Source organism: Cherax quadricarinatus, chromosome 63 (assembly GCF_038502225.1).
Source record: "Cherax quadricarinatus isolate ZL_2023a chromosome 63, ASM3850222v1, whole genome shotgun sequence".
Classification (NCBI taxonomy): Eukaryota; Metazoa; Arthropoda; class Malacostraca; order Decapoda; family Parastacidae; genus Cherax; species Cherax quadricarinatus.
Window position 1 is genome coordinate 732,685 of NC_091354.1, and position 18,301 is coordinate 750,985.

General features: G+C 43.1%; 1 protein-coding gene across 1 annotated transcript in view; it reads left to right on the plus strand.

The window, feature by feature from the left end:
• The first annotated feature begins 5,078 nt into the window (after window positions 1-5,078).
• LOC128698236 (probable serine/threonine-protein kinase irlD) overlaps window positions 5,079-18,301 on the plus strand; it is a 46,617-nt gene continuing 33,394 nt past the window's right edge. The window contains exon 1 of the mRNA XM_053790398.2: window positions 5,079-6,227. Coding sequence (XP_053646373.1) covers window positions 5,212-6,227 — 1,016 coding nt within the window. The 5' untranslated portion in view covers window positions 5,079-5,211. The remainder of the gene's footprint in view (window positions 6,228-18,301) is intronic.

An 18,301-nucleotide genomic window follows, 5' to 3' on the forward strand; every position in this document is an offset into this window, starting at 1 on the left:
GTCTTAAGAAAACACGTCCTAATGTTTCCAACCGTACAGGGAATCGAACCACCTCATGGCTGTTTCACTGATCACTTGCCTCATCCCCTGCAATTTCTGTTTATAGTTATGAATAGATTCAGTAGTATATATATATATATATATATATATATATATATATATATATATATATATATATATATATATATATATATATATATATATATATGTTCCCATAGGCTCGGAGACCCTTGGCTCATGGGGAAAGAGTGCATCTAAATTCCTTAAGGAGCTGGGAAAAAGACTCATCAGGGTAACTAGGGATCCCAGGGCAGCTAGTTTTCTGTTCCAGCGGCTCAGTGCGGCTGTTCAAAGGGGTAATGCATGCTGTACCTTATATGCCACCTTTATATCAACAATGTAACTCTTAAATCTTCTGTACCATATTATGTAATAAAATATTCCTATTGGTAAATATTTATATATATATATATAATATATATATATATATATATATATATATATATATATATATATATATATATATATATATAAATATATATATATATATATATATATATATATATATATATATACATATATATATATATATAATTAGGAATATGTAGGTATATTTGACGTTACCAGTCGAAGGAATGTATGCTCAGAATGTAACGTGTGCACCTCCATTGTGAGTGTGCACCTCCTATGTCAGTGTGCACCACCAGTGTGAATGTGCACCTCCATTGTGAGTGTGCACCTCCAGTGTCAGTGTGCACTTCCAGTGTGTGTGAGTGTGCACCTCCAGTGTGAGAGTGAACCTCCAGTGTGAGTGTGCACCTCCAGTGTGAGAGTGAACCTCCAGTGTGAGTGTGCACCTCCACTATAAGTGTGCACCTTCAGTATGAGTGCATTAAAACTCTCCACTTTCCCAGTGTTTTACCAGTGTGAGTGAGCACAGTGTGGAGGTGATGGATGTGAGGCTCATCCATCACCTCTACTTCCTGTAGTTCTACTGGATGACAGCCTCATCCTTCCACAGTGATGCCAGGAGCGGCTCCTGGCCTCACGGAAGGTGCTGGCCTCATAGAAGGTCCTGGCCTCACAGAAGGTCCTGGCCTCACAGGTGGTCCTGGCTTCATAGAAGATCCTGGCCTCGCAGAAGGTCCTGGCCTCACAAGAGGTCCTGGCTTCACAGAAGCTCTTGGCCTCATAGAAAGTCCTGGCTTTATAGAAGGCCCTGGCCTCATAGGAGGTCCTAGCCTCATAGAAGGTCTTGGCCTCATAGAAAGTCCTGGCCTCACAGAAGGTCTTGGCCTCCCAGGAGGTCCTGGCCGCGTAGAAGTTCCTAGTCTCACAGGAGATCCTGGCCTCACAAGAGGTTCTGGCTCCACAGGAGGTCCTGGTCTCACAGGAAGTTCTAACCTCACAGGAGGTCCTGGCCTCACTGAAGGTCCTGGCCTCACAAGAGGTTCTGGCCCCACGGGAGGTCCTAGCCTCACAGGAGGTCCTGATCTCACAGAAGGTTCTGGCCTCACAGGAGGTTCTAAATTCACAGGAGGTCCTGGCCACCTCACAGAAGGTCCTGGTCTCACAGAAGATCCTAACCTCACAGATGGTTCTAACCTTTCAGGAGGTCCTAGCCTCACAGAAGGTCCTGGCCTCACAGGAGGTTCTAACCTCACAGGAGGTCCTGGCTTCACAGGAGATCCTGCTCACGAGTCCTGACCTCGCAGGAGGTCCTGGTTTCTGAGGCCACGTGATTCCCTCAGGGGAAGTTCCTTGATGCTGCTGAGGGGCTCTTGATCCGAGGAATTAGCCCCCTAAATATAATAATAATAATAATAATAGGGGACTTGAATGCTAAAGTAGGAGAAACTTTTAGAGAGGGTGTGGTAGGTAAGTTTGGGGTGCCAGGTGTAAATGATAATGGGAGCCCTTTGATTGAACTTTGTATAGAAAGGGGTTTAGTTATAGGTAATACATATTTTAAGAAAAAGAGGATAAATAAGTATACACGATATGATGTAGGGCGAAATGACAGTAGTTTGTTGGATTATGTATTGGTAGATAAAAGACTGTTGAGTAGACTTCAGGATGTACATGTTTATAGAGGGGCCACAGATATATCAGATCACTTTCTAGTTGTAGCTACACTGAGAGTAAAAGGTAGATGGGATACAAGGAGAATAGAAGCATCAGGGAAGAGAGAGGTGAAGGTTTATAAACTAAAAGAGGAGGCAGTTAGGGTAAGATATAAACAGCTATTGGAGGATAGATGGGCTAATGAGAGCATAGGCAATGGGGTCGAAGAGGTATGGGGTAGGTTTAAAAATGTAGTGTTAGAGTGTTCAGCAGAAGTTTGTGGTTACAGGAAAGTGGGTGCAGGAGGGAAGAGGAGCGATTGGTGGAATGATGATGTAAAGAGAGTAGTAAGGGAGAAAAAGTTAGCATATGAGAAGTTTTTACAAAGTAGAAGTGATGCAAGGAGGGAAGAGTATATGGAGAAAAAGAGAGAGGTTAAGAGAGTGGTGAAGCAATGTAAAAAGAGAGCAAATGAGAGAGTGGGTGAGATGTTATCAACAAATTTTGTTGAAAATAAGAAAAAGTTTTGGAGTGAGATTAACAAGTTAAGAAAGCCTAGAGAACAAATGGATTTGTCAGTTAAAAATAGGAGAGGAGAGTTATTAAATGGAGAGTTAGAGGTATTGGGAAGATGGAAGGAATATTTTGAGGAATTGTTAAATGTTGATGAAGATAGGGAAGCTGTGATTTCGTGTATAGGGCAAGGAGGAATAACATCTTGTAGGAGTGAGGAAGAGCCAGTTGTGAGTGTGGGGGAAGTTCGTGAGGCAGTAGGTAAAATGAAAGGGGGTAAGGCAGCCGGGATTGATGGGATAAAGATAGAAATGTTAAAAGCAGGTGGGGATATAGTTTTGGAGTGGTTGGTGCAATTGTTTAATAAATGTATGGAAGAGGGTAAGGTACCTAGGGATTGGCAGAGAGCATGCATAGTTCCTTTGTATAAAGGCAAAGGGGATAAAAGAGAGTGCAAAAATTATAGGGGGATAAGTCTGTTGAGTGTACCTGGTAAAGTGTATGGTAGAGTTATAATTGAAAGAATTAAGAGTAAGACGGAGAATAGGATAGCAGATGAACAAGGAGGCTTTAGGAAAGGTAGGGGGTGTGTGGACCAGGTGTTTACAGTGAAACATATAAGTGAACAGTATTTAGATAAGGCTAAAGAGGTCTTTGTGGCATTTATGGATTTGGAAAAGGCGTATGACAGGGTGGATAGGGGGGCAATGTGGCAGATGTTGCAAGTGTATGGTGTAGGAGGTAGGTTACTGAAAGCAGTGAAGAGTTTTTACGAGGATAGTGAGGCTCAAGTTAGAGTATGTAGGAAAGAGGGGAATTTTTTCCCAGTAAAAGTAGGCCTTAGACAAGGATGTGTGATGTCACCGTGGTTGTTTAATATATTTATAGATGGGGTTGTAAGAGAAGTAAATGCGAGGGTCTTGGCAAGAGGCGTGGAGTTAAAAGATAAAGAATCACACACAAAGTGGGAGTTGTCACAGCTGCTCTTTGCTGATGACACTGTGCTCTTGGGAGATTCTGAAGAGAAGTTGCAGAGATTGGTGGATGAATTTGGTAGGGTGTGCAAAAGAAGAAAATTAAAGGTGAATACAGGAAAGAGTAAGGTTATGAGGATAACAAAAAGATTAGGTGATGAAAGATTGAATATCAGATTGGAGGGAGAGAGTATGGAGGAGGTGAACGTATTCAGATATTTGGGAGTGGACGTGTCAGCGGATGGGTCTATGAAAGATGAGGTGAATCATAGAATTGATGAGGGAAAAAGAGTGAGTGGTGCACTTAGGAGTCTGTGGAGACAAAGAACTTTGTCCTTGGAGGCAAAGAGGGGAATGTATGAGAGTATAGTTTTACCAACGCTCTTATATGGGTGTGAAGCGTGGGTGATGAATGTTGCAGCGAGGAGAAGGCTGGAGGCAGTGGAGATGTCATGTCTGAGGGCAATGTGTGGTGTGAATATAATGCAGAGAATTCGTAGTTTGGAAGTTAGGAGGAGGTGCGGGATTACCAAAACTGTTGTCCAGAGGGCTGAGGAAGGGTTGTTGAGGTGGTTCGGACATGTAGAGAGAATGGAGCGAAACAGAATGACTTCAAGAGTGTATCAGTCTGTAGTGGAAGGAAGGCGGGGTAGGGGTCGGCCTAGGAAGGGTTGGAGGGAGGGGGTAAAGGAGGTTTTGTGTGCGAGGGGCTTGGACTTCCAGCAGGCATGCTTGAGCGTGTTTGATAGGAGTGAATGGAGACAAATGGTTTTTAATACTTGACGTGCTGTTGGAGTGTGAGCAAAGTAACATTTATGAAGGGATTCAGGGAAACCGGCAGGCCGGACTTGAGTCCTGGAGATGGGAAGTACAGTGCCTGCACTCTGAAGGAGGGGTGTTAATGTTGCAGTTTAAAAACTGTAGTGTAAAGCACCCTTCTGGCAAGACAGTGATGGAGTGAATGATGGTGAAAGTTTTTCTTTTTCGGGCCACCCTGCCTTGGTGGGAATCGGCCGGTGTGATAATAAAAAAAAAAAAAAAAAAAAATAATAATAATAATAATAATAATAATAATAATAATAATAATAATTATTATTATTATTATTATTATTATTATTATTATTATTATTATTATTATTATTATTATTGCTGTTATTATTATTACTACTACTACTACTACTACCACTACTACTACTACTACTACTACTACTACTACTACTACTACTACTACTACTACTATCATTGTTAATTAGAGTGAAAGGAAAGCGCTAAAAACGAATGTAGCGTTGAGGTTAAACAGAAAAAGCTTGTGGTACAAGCATTCCAGTGGAAATAAGCCAGACAGTCTTATGTCAGTGGCTTCATTGGGTTATTTCAGGTACTAACCCTCCGGGTTAATAATCTAGAGAGAATTTGTTCTTCAAGCCAATGAGCTGCAGGGAATAGGTGTGACCTTGTAATGTGAGGGTAGGAGAGAGGGCCATCTTGAGCCCTGGCTTGGCCCTCCACGCCAGACCCCAAGTCAGTAGTGTGGCAGCCACCAACCCAGTCTGTACCCACCACCAGTGCTGTTCACATCCTGCCCAACCCTCTACACAAACTGTGAGACTCTGTCATCTCTCTACGGGAAAAGTAGAGTTGTTGACTTGCTGTAGACAACATGTGGGGTATTCTGCCTGTGTTTGTAGCCTTGTGTGTAGTGGGTGTATCTCCCCAGCCTAGTGAGAGTGGCAAGGAAGCACTACACTGGTGCAGTACTATGTGTATGTGTAGGTATGAAACCCAGGTGGCAGTACGGTGTTTCGAACCTTCTGAGATGTACGAGTTTTTGGGAATCAGCAAGAAAATAGCGATGAAAATGGCGAAGCACAATTGGACTCTCGATGCAAAAGTTTACTGGTGTAAGGACTTGTGTCTCTGTCATAGTGACAATAATCGTGAATTTCAGTGTGTCGAGGAAGATGATATCACCTATCTCATCACAGATTACATCGGCGACATGTACTTCTATCACACCGTTCAGCAGCTAGTGGAAGAAGAACGGCACATGGAAGAACGTACCGTGACGCGGGAAGAGACAGAGGCCGCTGAAAACAGGAGATCAGAGAGAAAGAAGAAGAAGAAGGATCAGAAACCCAGAAAGAACGTAAGAACAACAGAGGCTCCAGCACCAGAGCCAGAACCTGAACCCACCTTAAAACAGGTGTCACTTCCAACCACCACTTCCACCACTACTACTACTACCACCACCACACCTTCCACCACTATCACGACCACCCTCACAACCACTCCCTCTCAGCCTGTCCAGCTTCCAAGTCGCATGAACGACCCAGCGATAGAACAACCGGAGGCCGGAGAGGCGGAGCTCTTACCGAAGCAAGAAGCGGTGGCTGCTAGTCCAGCAGTGACAGCCATGCAGCCTCCAACACGCCGACAGCCTTTCCCCCCAACAGCCACGGCCTACATCCCCCACGCCTCCACACGGGAAGTGATCACCACGCCCCCCAAAGTCTCGGCAGTGCTGGAAGTGCCCGTGGAGAGGAAGACAGTAGCGTCAGAAGTGTCGCAAGACCTGACCGAGCTGGGAAGTACCGTGTTGGAGATCAGAAACGATGTGGTGCTCAACCAACGTATCCTCTTCGTCACAGTCGTCATCGCAAGCATCGCAATGTTGGGGTAAGTGACGTACAGGCATCGCAATGCTATTATAAGCGACATACAGGCATCGTAGTGCTAGGATAAGCGACGTACAGGCATTGCAGTGTTAGGGTAAGTGACGTACAGGCATCACAATGCTAGAAGAATCGTCGTACAGGCATCGCAATACTAGGATAATCGATGTAAAAACATTACAGTGCTAAAATACAACACAAATTCCAGCACGATAATCATTATTAACGATCTTGACAGACGTTCCCAGTAAAGGATTATATTCCATTTCTCTCAGAAGTAAAGATCAAATGACCGGGTTTTTATGGCCTTCAAAAGGAAGCTCTAAACCCGTAAGTTTTTGTTAAGTCAGTGACGTCAGCAGACAAGTGATAGTCGCAACGATATTATCTGCATGAGGATGGAAGGCTTCATTTTGCGAGGTTTTACTCACAGCGAGGCTATAATATACGAGGTTTCACCCACAGTGAGTCCTTATTAAGGGATTTATAAAGCCCACTGTGGATAAAGCCTAGTATAATAAAGTCCCACTGTTGGTGAAACCTCTTAAAATAAAACCCCTGGGGATGAAACCTCGTAAAATAAACCTATGGATTAAACCTCGTAAAAATAAACCTTATAAGGGTGAAACCTCATAAAAATAAACCTGTGTATGAAGCCTCATTAAAATAAATAACTTTATACTACTTCTTTGTCTTCTGTCTCTTTATCCATCTTCTTGATATGTTCCTATTACTGTGTTAACTTGTCCTATCTCTCCATTCTCTTCTACGATATTTTAACTCTGCACGTCCCCCAATTTTCCTTTATTCTCCGTCATTCCAGACCTCATTTATCAGTCATATCCCTTACTTTGACTTTTTGGGGAGTTTTCTTAGGTATGTTACACATAAGTTACTATGTATGATAATTGTACTTATGTGTACCTCTGCCTAAATATACTTACTTATAATATCTTGGCTGGGGTCCACAGGCAAATATTTTGGGGTGGGAAGCGTTGAGGTCTCCCTGTAAGACTGACTTCCATGATTGTACTCGTGTGTGTGTGTGTGTACTCACCTATTTGTGGTTGCAGGGGTCGATTCACAGCTCCTGGCCCCGCCTCTTCGCTGATTGCTACTAGGTCCTCTCTCTCCCTGCCTCATGAGCTTTATCATACCTCGCCTTAAAACTATGTATGGTTCCCGCCTCCACTACGTCACTTTCTAGGCTATTCCACGGCCTGACTACTCTATGACTGAAGAAATACTTCCTAACATCCCTTTGATTCATCTGAGTCTTCAACTTCCAATTGTGACCTCTTGTTTCTGTGTCCCATCTCTGGAACATCCAGTCTTTGTCCACCTTGTCTATTCTGTGCAGTATTTCATATGTCGTTATCATGTCTCCCCTGACCCTCCTGTCCTCCAGTGTCGTCAGGCCGATTTCCCTCAACCTTTCTTCGTAGGACAATCCCCGTAGCTCTGGGACTAGTCTTGTTGCAAACCTTTGCACTTTCTCTAATTTCTTGACGTGCTTGACTAGGTGTGGATTCCAAACTGGTGCTGCATACTCCAGTATGGGCCTGACGTAAATGGTATATGGAGTCTTAAACGAATCCTTACTGAGGTATCGGAACGCTATCCGTAGGTTTGCCAGGCGCCCGTATGCTGCAGCAGTTATCTGATTGATGTGCGCCTCAGGAGATATGCTCGGTGTTATACTCACCCCCAGATCTTTTTCCTTGAGTGAGGTTTGCAGTCTTTGGCCATCTAAACTATATTGTGTCTGCGGTCTTCTTTGCCCTTCCCCAATCTTCATGACTTTGCATTTGGCAGGGTTAAATTCAAGGAGCCAGTTGCTGGACCAGGCTTGTAGCCTGTCCAGGTCTCTTTGTAGTCCTGCCTGATCCTCATCCGATTTGATTCTTCTCATTAACTTCGCATCATCTGCAAACAAGGACACTTCTGAGTCTATCCCTTCCGTTATGTCGTTCACATATACCAAGAACAGCACAGGTCCTAGGACTGACCCCTGTGGAACCCCGCTTGTCACAGGCGCCCACTCTAACACCTCGTCACGTACCATGACTCGTTGTTGCCTCCCTGTCAGGTATTCTCTGATCCATTGCAGTGCCTTTCCTGTTATGTGTGCCTGATCCTCTAGCTTTTGCAGTAACCTCTTGTGAGGAACTGTGTCGAAGGCCTTCTTGCAGTCCAAAAAAATGCAGTCGATCCACCCCTCTCTCTCTTGTCTTACTTCTGTCACCTTGTCATAAAACTCTAGTAGGTTTGTGACACAGGATTTTCCTTCCCTGAAACCGTGCTGGTTGTCAATTATACACTTGTTTCTTTCCAGGTGCTCCACCACTCTCCTCCTGATGATCTTCTCCATGACCTTGCATACTATACATGTTAATGATACAGGTCTGTAGTTTAGTGCCTCATGTCTGTCTCCCTTTTTAAAAACTGGGACTACATTTGCCATTTTCCATACCTCAGGGAGTTGCCCAGTTTCAAATGATGTGTTGAAGATCTTTGTTAATGGCTAACACAATATCTCTGCTCCCTCTTTAAGGACCCACGGAAAGATGTTGTCTGGTCCCACCGCCTTTGAGGTGTCAAGTTCGCATAGCAGCTTCTTCACCTCCTCCTTGGTTATATGTACCTCATCCAGCACTTGCTGGTGTGCCCCCCTGCTCTGATTTCCTGGAGTCCTATTGGTTTCCACTGTAAATACCTCTTTAAATCTTGTGTTGAGCTCCTGACATACCTCTTGGTCGTTTCTTGTGAATTCCCCATCACCCTTCCTCAGTCTGATTACCTGGTCCTTGACTGTTGTTTTCCTCCTGATGTGGCTGTACAACAGCTTCGGGTCAGTCTTTACTTTTGATGCTATGTCATTTTCATATTGTCTCTGAGCCTCCCTTCTTATCTGTGCATATTCGTTTCTGGCTCTTCGGCTAATTTCTTTATTTTCCTGAGTTCTCTGTCTTCTGTACCTTTTCCATTCTCTAGTACACCTAGTTTTTGCCTCCCTACACCTTTGGGTGAACCAAGGACTCGTTCTGTTCTTCCCATTATTTCTGTCTCCTCTGTGTGTGTGTGTGTGTGTGTGTGTGTGTGTGTGTGTGTGTGTGTGTGTGTGTGTGTGTGTGTGTGTGTGTGTGTGTGTGTGTGTGTGTGTGTGTGTGTGACGTACAGTAACTGCATGCACTTGGAACTGACTAGGGTGCAGAAGGGTGTGCAGAATGTTGAGGTACTTCCACTGTTGGGTAGCATTGAAAATTGGGTTGGGCAAATGTTTTGTTAGTGGGATGAATTGTAAAGGACCTGCCTAGTATGGGCCAACAGGCCTCCTGCAGTGCTCCTCCTTTCTTATGTTCTTGTGTTCTTATGTTCTTATGTCTACTTAGGAGTACATGTTGCGGAATTAGTTTGGAACTAAATTTTGGCCGTATGTGGCTGGTATACAGTGTATCCGTATCCATCCTGTGGAGGGTAGTGGCTAGTTTACTGTGCACCTCATATCCATCCTGTGGATGGTAATGACCCGTTTATTGCGCACATCATATCCATCCTGTGGAGGGTAGTGGCTAGCTTATTATGCACATCATGCCCATCCTGTGAATGGTAATGCAAAACCCTACGACCATGAAGTATCCTGGAACTACCTCTTACTGGAATAACAACTCCACTGTATAATCCTCATGAGTTTGCCAGTGTCAAGTACCTCAGTAATCTAGAGTGATGGTTCATTCTCGTCACCACTGTCTACTTAGAAGGTCTGTCTAGGTTGGAGATTTCGTAAGTGGGTTCCAAGAGGCACTTTATTGCTGAAGTGTTTAATGGTAAGTTGCCTGATGGTGATCCTCATTTGGACTAGTCATTAAGTTGCTTGTTATTAATATAAGTACATGGTGTGTTGTTGTTGTTGGTGTAGTTGGCACTGAAGTGGTTTAAGTGGCAATGGAGTGGTTTCTTGGTGTTTTTGGATTGTGAGGTTCTCAGTGGTGTTCTCTAAGGTGGCTTCCCCATTTTTCTCTTATTTGCGACTCCATGATCAGGAGACGTATTCTCTCTCTCTCTCTCTCTCTCTCTCTCTCTCTCTCTCTCTCTCTCTCTCTCTCTCTCTCTCTCTCTCTCTCTCTCTCTCTCTCTCTCTCTCTCTCTCTCTCTCTCTCTCTCTCTCTCTCTCTCTCTCTCTCTCTTTCTCTCTCTCTAGTGTGATGCTCTTCACTTTCTTTAGGATTTCAGTAATATTCTGAGAATTTTCTGTTGCGTGTTTCCTGAGTTTCTTAGAAGATAAGTGTCTCAGTTGTCTTTAAGACGGAGAAAGTGACTCCTTGTACCATTGAGAAATACAACTGAGAGATATGAGAGACACCGCTGTTAGGAAGCTAAGGAAGGTTTCCACTTGATTACCTGTAGTGGCTTCCGGAGGTTACTTCCCTCTCTGCACTGTCCCAAACTAGGCCTCCTGGTTGCTGGCCTGATCGATCAAACTGTTTGTGCCCGCCTCCTGCAGTCCAGCGTGTGCACCACAACCCGGCTGATCAGGAACTGTTGTGAAGAATTTGTCCAGTTCCCTCTTGTTGATAGCTAGAGGTTTGTTGGTGAGTCCCTTTATGCATGAAGGGAGAGTGTTGAAGATTCGTGGTCCCTTCACACTTATTGAGTTATTTCTCAGTGTATTCATCGTTCTTTTGCCTTTCACTGGAGGTATCCTGCACCGTCTTCAAGCCTCATCTGTTTATAAGCAGGTGTGCAGGTTCGGTACCAATCCCTCCAGTATCTTCCAGGTGTAGATTATGATGTATCTTTCTCGCCTACGTTCTAAGAAGTACAGTTCTAGGGACTTCAAAACATTCCCAGTAATAGAGGTACTGGACTGAGTTTATACAGGTCTTCTGCTTCTCTCTCCTTAACCCACACATCTAGATATGTAATAGTTCTTAATGAATAGAGATTTGGAAAGTTCTTCCCAGCAGATAGCCTCAATGTGGACTCTACTGTACTCTGCTGTCTGTCTTTCCCAAGTACTAACTACAGTTACAGTGATCAAGATTACTTCGCCTTGTGATAATAAAGGTTGAGTCTTGGACCCTGTTTCCGTCTTGTTTAAAGAGTCTGCTCGTACCTGTTGGTGAAACTGTGTGTGTTTTGTTTCGAGACCATCTTTATTTACTTAGTTCCATGTGCTGCCTGGGTGTTTCCTGAAGGGGTGTGTGTCCTGCTGGTGCGGCAGTGTGGGCGAGGAAGAACTTGTGGCTCGCAGTAATAAACTGAATGAAGGATGTGTCGCAGCATGAAAGAAAAACAGTCAACGGAGACTGTGGAGGCTTCAATTCCATCATCCGCCTCTCACCTCACCCCTCATCTCCCCTACCCATCCCATTCATCCTCCCCACTCACCCCATTCACCACCTCGTGGGCTAACCCATCATTACCCGCACCTGTATATTTCCCTTCACTCTTTTAAATTACAAGAATATTGACAACGCGCACTTACACATGTACGTTACAAGAGCTTAATTTTAAGAAATTGTAACCATTCTAATGCAAAAAAAAAAAAAAAACAGTGTTTTGGGTAATCTGAGTTAAGATGGCAGGTAAATCTGTTTCACAAACACGTAAGATGGCAGGTAAATCTGTTTCACAAACACGTAAGATGGCAGGTAAATCTGTTTCACAAACACGTAAGATGGCAGGTAAATCTGTTTCACAAACACGTAAGATGGCAGGTAAATCTGTTTCACAAACACGTAAGATGGCAGGTAAATCTGTTTCACAAACACGTAAGATGACAGGTAAATCTGTTTCTCAAACACGTAAGATGGCAGGTAAATCTGTTTCACAAACACGTAAGATGGCAGGTAAATCTGTTTCTCAAACACGTAAGATGGCAGGTAAATCTGTTTCACAAACACGTAAGATGGCAGGTAAATCTGTTTCACAAACACGTAAGATGGCAGGTAAATCTGTTTCTCAAACACGTAAGATGGCAGGTAAATCTGTTTCACAAACACGTAAGATGGCAGGTAAATCTGTTTCACAAACACGTAAGATGGCAGGTAAATCTGTTTCACAAACACGTAAGATGGCAGGTAAATCTGTTTCACAAACACGTAAGATGGCAGGTAAATCTGTTTCACAAACACGTAAGATGGCAGGTAAATCTGTTTCACAAACACGTAAGATGGCAGGTAAATCTGTTTCTCAAACACGTAAGATGGCAGGTAAATCTTTCTCACAAACACGTAAGATGGCAGGTAAATCTTTCTCACAAACACGTAAGATGGCAGGTAAATCTTTCTCACAAACACGTAAGATGGCAGGTAAATCTGTTTCACAAACACGTAAGATGGCAGGTAAATCTGTTTCTCAAACTCGAAAAATGGCAGGTAAATCTGTTTCACAAACACGAAAGATGGCAGGTAAATCTGTTTCTCAAACACGAAAAATGGCAGGTAAATCTTTCTCACAAACACGTAAGATGACAGGTAAATCTCACAACTATCTACTTATATTCAGAACACACATACCTTTGCAACAGTTCTCCAGAGATATTTTCTTGCCAGCCAGCAACACCTGATCTAAGACCAGTTCGTGGGATAAATAATCCCCAGAATCACTAATAGACTTGATAAATGTAATAGATTTAACGCATACGACGTATCAGACACATAATAACTAATGAGGGACGTGTTCAGAAGCCCGCGGGATGACCAGGTTGAGGAGTACTCACTTCTCTTAGAGGTTGTCCTGTAGGATTAGAGTAAGTACTGTATATGATATTTTAACCCACACTGTCCAGCCAGGTTGTCATCCAGTGCGATACATATGTGTGCCCATAACATTCATGTGTCCTTGAATCCATTGTTATGGTTTGAGATGCATCCGCAAACGCTTAGGACCCATTATTATGGGCACGTTTAGGTCCCGAGAGCGAAACGTTTCCGTCATAAAATGTTCTGTGTGCTCTTGTATCATTAAGAACCTGTTGGTACTGTAACCAGATTTTCCCCAAAAAACTAGTTAGAACGGTTGTGTCTACCTGGAGGGTATTCCACGGGGCAACTCCCCCGTGGCCCAGTTCTTGACCAGGCCTTCAGAGGGGGAGTAACGCCCATGTTTGTGACATGGGTTACCACTGATATCTTATGCTTTGCCTCAGAGAATTTCCCCTACTATTTGTTGCTGTCATGCAACATTGCATAGCTCCTGACGACGCACGAGCTTGTGAAAGATCTCGAGCTAAAGACTTCCATCCCCTTGTGGCTTGTTCTGCCACAAGGACAGAACAATATATTATATATATATATATATATATATATATATATATATATATATATATATATATATATATATATATATATATATATACGTATACTAGGTAGTAGGCTGGTAGACAGCAACCACCCAGGGAGGTACTACTGTCCTGCCAAGTGAGTGTAAAACGAAAGCCTGTAATTGTTTTACATGATGGTAGGATTGCTGGTGTCTTTTGTCTGTCTCATAAACATGCAAGATTTCAGGTATGTCTTGCTACTTCTACTTACACTTAGGTCACACTACACATACATGTACACGCATATATATACACACCCCTCTGGGTTTTCTGCTATTTTCTTTCTAGTTCTTGTTCTTGTTTATTTCCTCTTATCTCCATGGGGAAGTGGAACAGAATTCCTCCTCCGTAAGCCATGCGTGTTGCAAGAGGCGACTGAAATGCCGGGAGCAAAGGGCTAGTAACCCCTTCTCCTGTATATATTACTAAATGTAAAAGGAGAAACTTTCGTTTTTCCTTTTGGGCCACCCCGCCTCGGTGGGATACTGCCGGTGTGTTGAAAGATAATATATATATATATATATATATATATATATATATATATATATATATATATATATATATGTCTGAGAGCAATGTGTGGTGTGAATATAATGCAGAGAATTCGTAGTTTGGAAGTTAGGAGGAGGTGCGGGATTACCAAAACTGTTGTCCAGAGGGCTGAGGAAGGGTTGTTGAGGTGGTTCGGACATGTAGAGAGAATGGAGCGAAACAGAATGACTTCAAGAGTATATCAGTCTGTAGTGGAAGGAAGGCGGGGTAGGGGTCGGCCTAGGAAGGGTTGGAGGGAGGGGGTAAAGGAGGTTTTGTGTGCGAGGGGCTTGGACTTCCAGCAGGCATGCGTGAGCGTGTTTGATAGGAGTGAATGGAGACAAATGGTTTTTAATACTTGACGTGCTGTTGGAGTGTGAGCAAAGTAACATTTATGAAGGGATTCAGGGAAACCGGCAGGCCGGACTTGAGTCCTGGAGATGGGAAGTACAGTGCCTGCACTCTGAAGGAGGGGTGTTAATGTTGCAGTTTAAAAACTGTAGTGTAAAGCACCCTTCTGGCAAGACAGTGATGGAGTGAATGATGGTGAAAGTTTTTCTTTTTCGGGCCACCCTGCCTTGGTGGGAATCGGCCGGTGTGATAATAAATAAATAAAAAAAAATATATATATATATATATATATATATATATATATATATATATATATATATATATATATATATTGACATGAAGAAAACATACACTTTGCCTTAAGTTATAACAGATTAACAAAAAAAACAAAGAGAGAGAGAGAGAGAGAGAGAGAGAGAGAGAGCTACATACTCGCTCAACACACTCGTTGTACTCCCCCAACTCTCCCTCTCACGCCCTTCATAGAGTTTTTTCGTATGCTTTTCTTTGTTAGCTGTTTTTTGTGTATACTGGTGTGTGTGTGTGTGTGTGTGTGTGTGTGTGTGTGTGTGTGTGTGTGTGTGTGTGTGTGTTTCACCCCAACCTCTCTCAACTTTGTTGACATAAGAAAACCTCTTATCAGAGCCACGAAGAAGGATCAGCCGTGTTTACTGCCGTGGGGAGAGGCATTCTTCCCTTGGCACTCACCCTCACAGTGCCAGTGGAAGGCTGGGAGTGCCGCAGGTCCTATTACAGTGCCCAGAGTGGAATGGTGCTACTGGTGGCACTATCCCATCTCAATGCCTCCTGGTTGTTACCTTTAAGTGGTCAGTGTCCATGGACTGGTCTCGGACCATTCTTATTTTATCACAATCTATCTTGTTTACCTACATCATTACAGTATACCTGGTGTCTACTTGGATTTCGGGGGTCACCGCCCCCGCGGTCCGGTCCCGGAACAGTCGTCTGGAAAGAGCTGTCAAGATTTACTAGTGTGAAGGAAATTGCTTTGACGGAAGCTCAAAGTCAAAGCATTAAACTTCGGCTTCTACTGAACTAAAGTTTTGAAATCCACCGCGAAATAATTGCCTTGTTGGTGATAGATGCCACAATACCATGGCTGGAACAATTCACAACTAACCCACAATTCCGTGGCTGGAACAATTCACAACTAACCCACAATACCGTGGCTGGAACAATTCACAACTAACCCACAATACCATGGCTGAAACAATTCACAACTAACCCACAATACCGTGGCTGGAACAATTCACAACTAACCCACAATACCATAGCTGAAACAATTCACAACTAACCCACAATACCGTGGCTGGAACAATTCACAACTAACCCACAATACCATGGCTGAAACAATTCACAACTAACCCACAATTCCGTGGCTGGAACAATTCACAACTAACCCACAATTCCGTGGCTGGAACAATTCACAACTAACCCACAATACCGTGGCTGAAACAATTCACAACTAACCCACAATACCATGGCTGAAACAATTCACAACTAACCCACAATACCGTGGCTGGAACAATTCACAACTAACCCACAATACCATGGCTGAAACAATTCACAACTAACCCACAATACCGTGGCTGGAACAATTCACAACTAACCCACAATACCATGGCTGAAACAATTCACAACTAACCCACAATACCGTGGCTGGAACAATTCACAACTAACCCACAATACCCTAGCTGGAGAAGCGTGGTGCTGGAACTCTCCTACCCCCCATGTAACAGCAGTCTAACAAGCGAATTCCAGCTACACGCACAAGCCCCATTTTTATTTTATGAGTAGCCAGGCGCCTGGCTTGTAGGAACGACTCATTATTCCCCACAAAGCCTGCCCACACAGCTATTTCTGTCTCGTGTTAAGCAAGTCACTGTTGGGCAACAATTTCGCACTTTTAGCCACGAACGTTAGAGTTTATATAAACGACCAGAGTGTGAGGCTTTCACACAACACTCCTTGATGTCCCGTCGTGAGATAAGACTTGATTCTGGAAACTGAGGCTGCCTGCCCCTATCCCTGGACAGACTGTCTAACAATCCCCCAGGAGATCTGTGATCTCTGAGTTTAGCAAATTTCCTGAAATGTAATAATAATCGTAATAGTAGTTATGATAGTAATTATATTTTGTTAACATATCTGCCGTTTACCACCTAGGCAGAGTGACCCGAGAAAGAAGAAACACTTTTATCATCATTCATTCCATCACTGTCTTGCTAGAGGCGTGTCTACACTACGGTTTAAACACTGCGACATATCTCGACATGACTCGCGAAATCGTAATGACACGATTGCAAATAAACCATACTACGGGTGGGGTTAGAACCCGCGGGTTCTAACCCCACCCGTGGTGGGGTTTGCGACATATCTCCACCCTTCCTTCAGGGCTCAAACACTGTACTACCCCCGCCAGGACTCAAGTCCGGTTACCCGGTTTCCTTGAATCCCTTCATAAATGTTACCTTGCTAACACTCCAATAATAATAATAGTAATAATAATAATAATAATAATAATAATAATAATAATAATAATAATAATAATAATAATAATAATAATAATAATAATTTTATATCTATATTTTTCAGTCGCATTTAAAAAAATCTCACTGTTTAGATTAACTTTATAAGAGTTGACTGTATATTCTAACATTACGTCCCACAGATATAATGAAGGTTATACTAGGGTGAGCAGGTGTTCCTCTCACACCTGCTGCACTTGTTAGGGGAAACACCTGTTAAGTCACCTGGGAAACGTCCTTCGTAAATTTAATACCGCGTCCAGGTGCTAACTTACCTTTGCGTTAGGTCTGTGTTACTTCTGTGTTATGTCTGTGTTACCTCTGTGTTATGTCTGTGTTACCTCTGTGTTATGTCTGTGTTACCTCTGTGTTATGTCTATGTTACCTCTGTGTTATGTCTGTGTTACCTCTGTGTTATGTCTGTGTTACCTCTGTGTTATGTCTGTGTTACCTCTGTGTTATGTCTGTGTTACCTCTGTGTTATGTCTGTGTTACCTCTGTGTTATGTCTGTGTTACCTTTGTGTTATGTCTGTGTTACCTCTGTGTTATGTCTGTGTTACCTCTGTGTTATGTCTATGTTACCTCTGTGTTATGTCTGTGTTACCTCTGTGTTATGTCTGTGTTACCTCTGTGTTATGTCTGTGTTACCTCTGTGTTATGTCTGTGTTACCTCTGTGTTATGTCTGTGTTACCTCTGTGTTATGTCTGTGTTACCTTTGTGTTATGTCTGTGTTACCTCTGTGTTATGTCTGTGTTACCTCTGTGTTATGTCTATGTTACCTCTGTGTTATGTCTGTGTTACCTCTGTGTTATGTCTGTGTTACCTCTGTGTTATGTCTGTGTTACCTCTGTGTTATGTCTGTGTTACCTCTGTGTTATGTCTGTGTTACCTCTGTGTTATGTCTGTGTTACCTTTGTGTTATGTCTGTGTTACCTCTGTGTTATGTCTGTGTTACCTCTGTGTTATGTCTATGTTACCTCTGTGTTATGTCTGTGTTACCTCTGTGTTATGTCTGTGTTACCTCTGTGTTATGTCTGTGTTACCTCTGTGTTATGTCTGTGTTACCTCTGTGTTATGTCTGTGTTACCTCTGTGTTATGTCTGTGTTACCTTTGTGTTATGTCTGTGTTACCTCTGTGTTATGTCTGTGTTACCTCTGTGTTATGTCTATGTTACCTCTGTGTTATGTCTGTGTTACCTCTGTGTTATGTCTGTGTTACCTCTGTGTTATGTCTGTGTTACCTCTGTGTTATGTCTGTGTTACCTCTGTGTTATGTCTGTGTTACCTCTGTGTTATGTCTGTGTTACCTCTGTGTTAT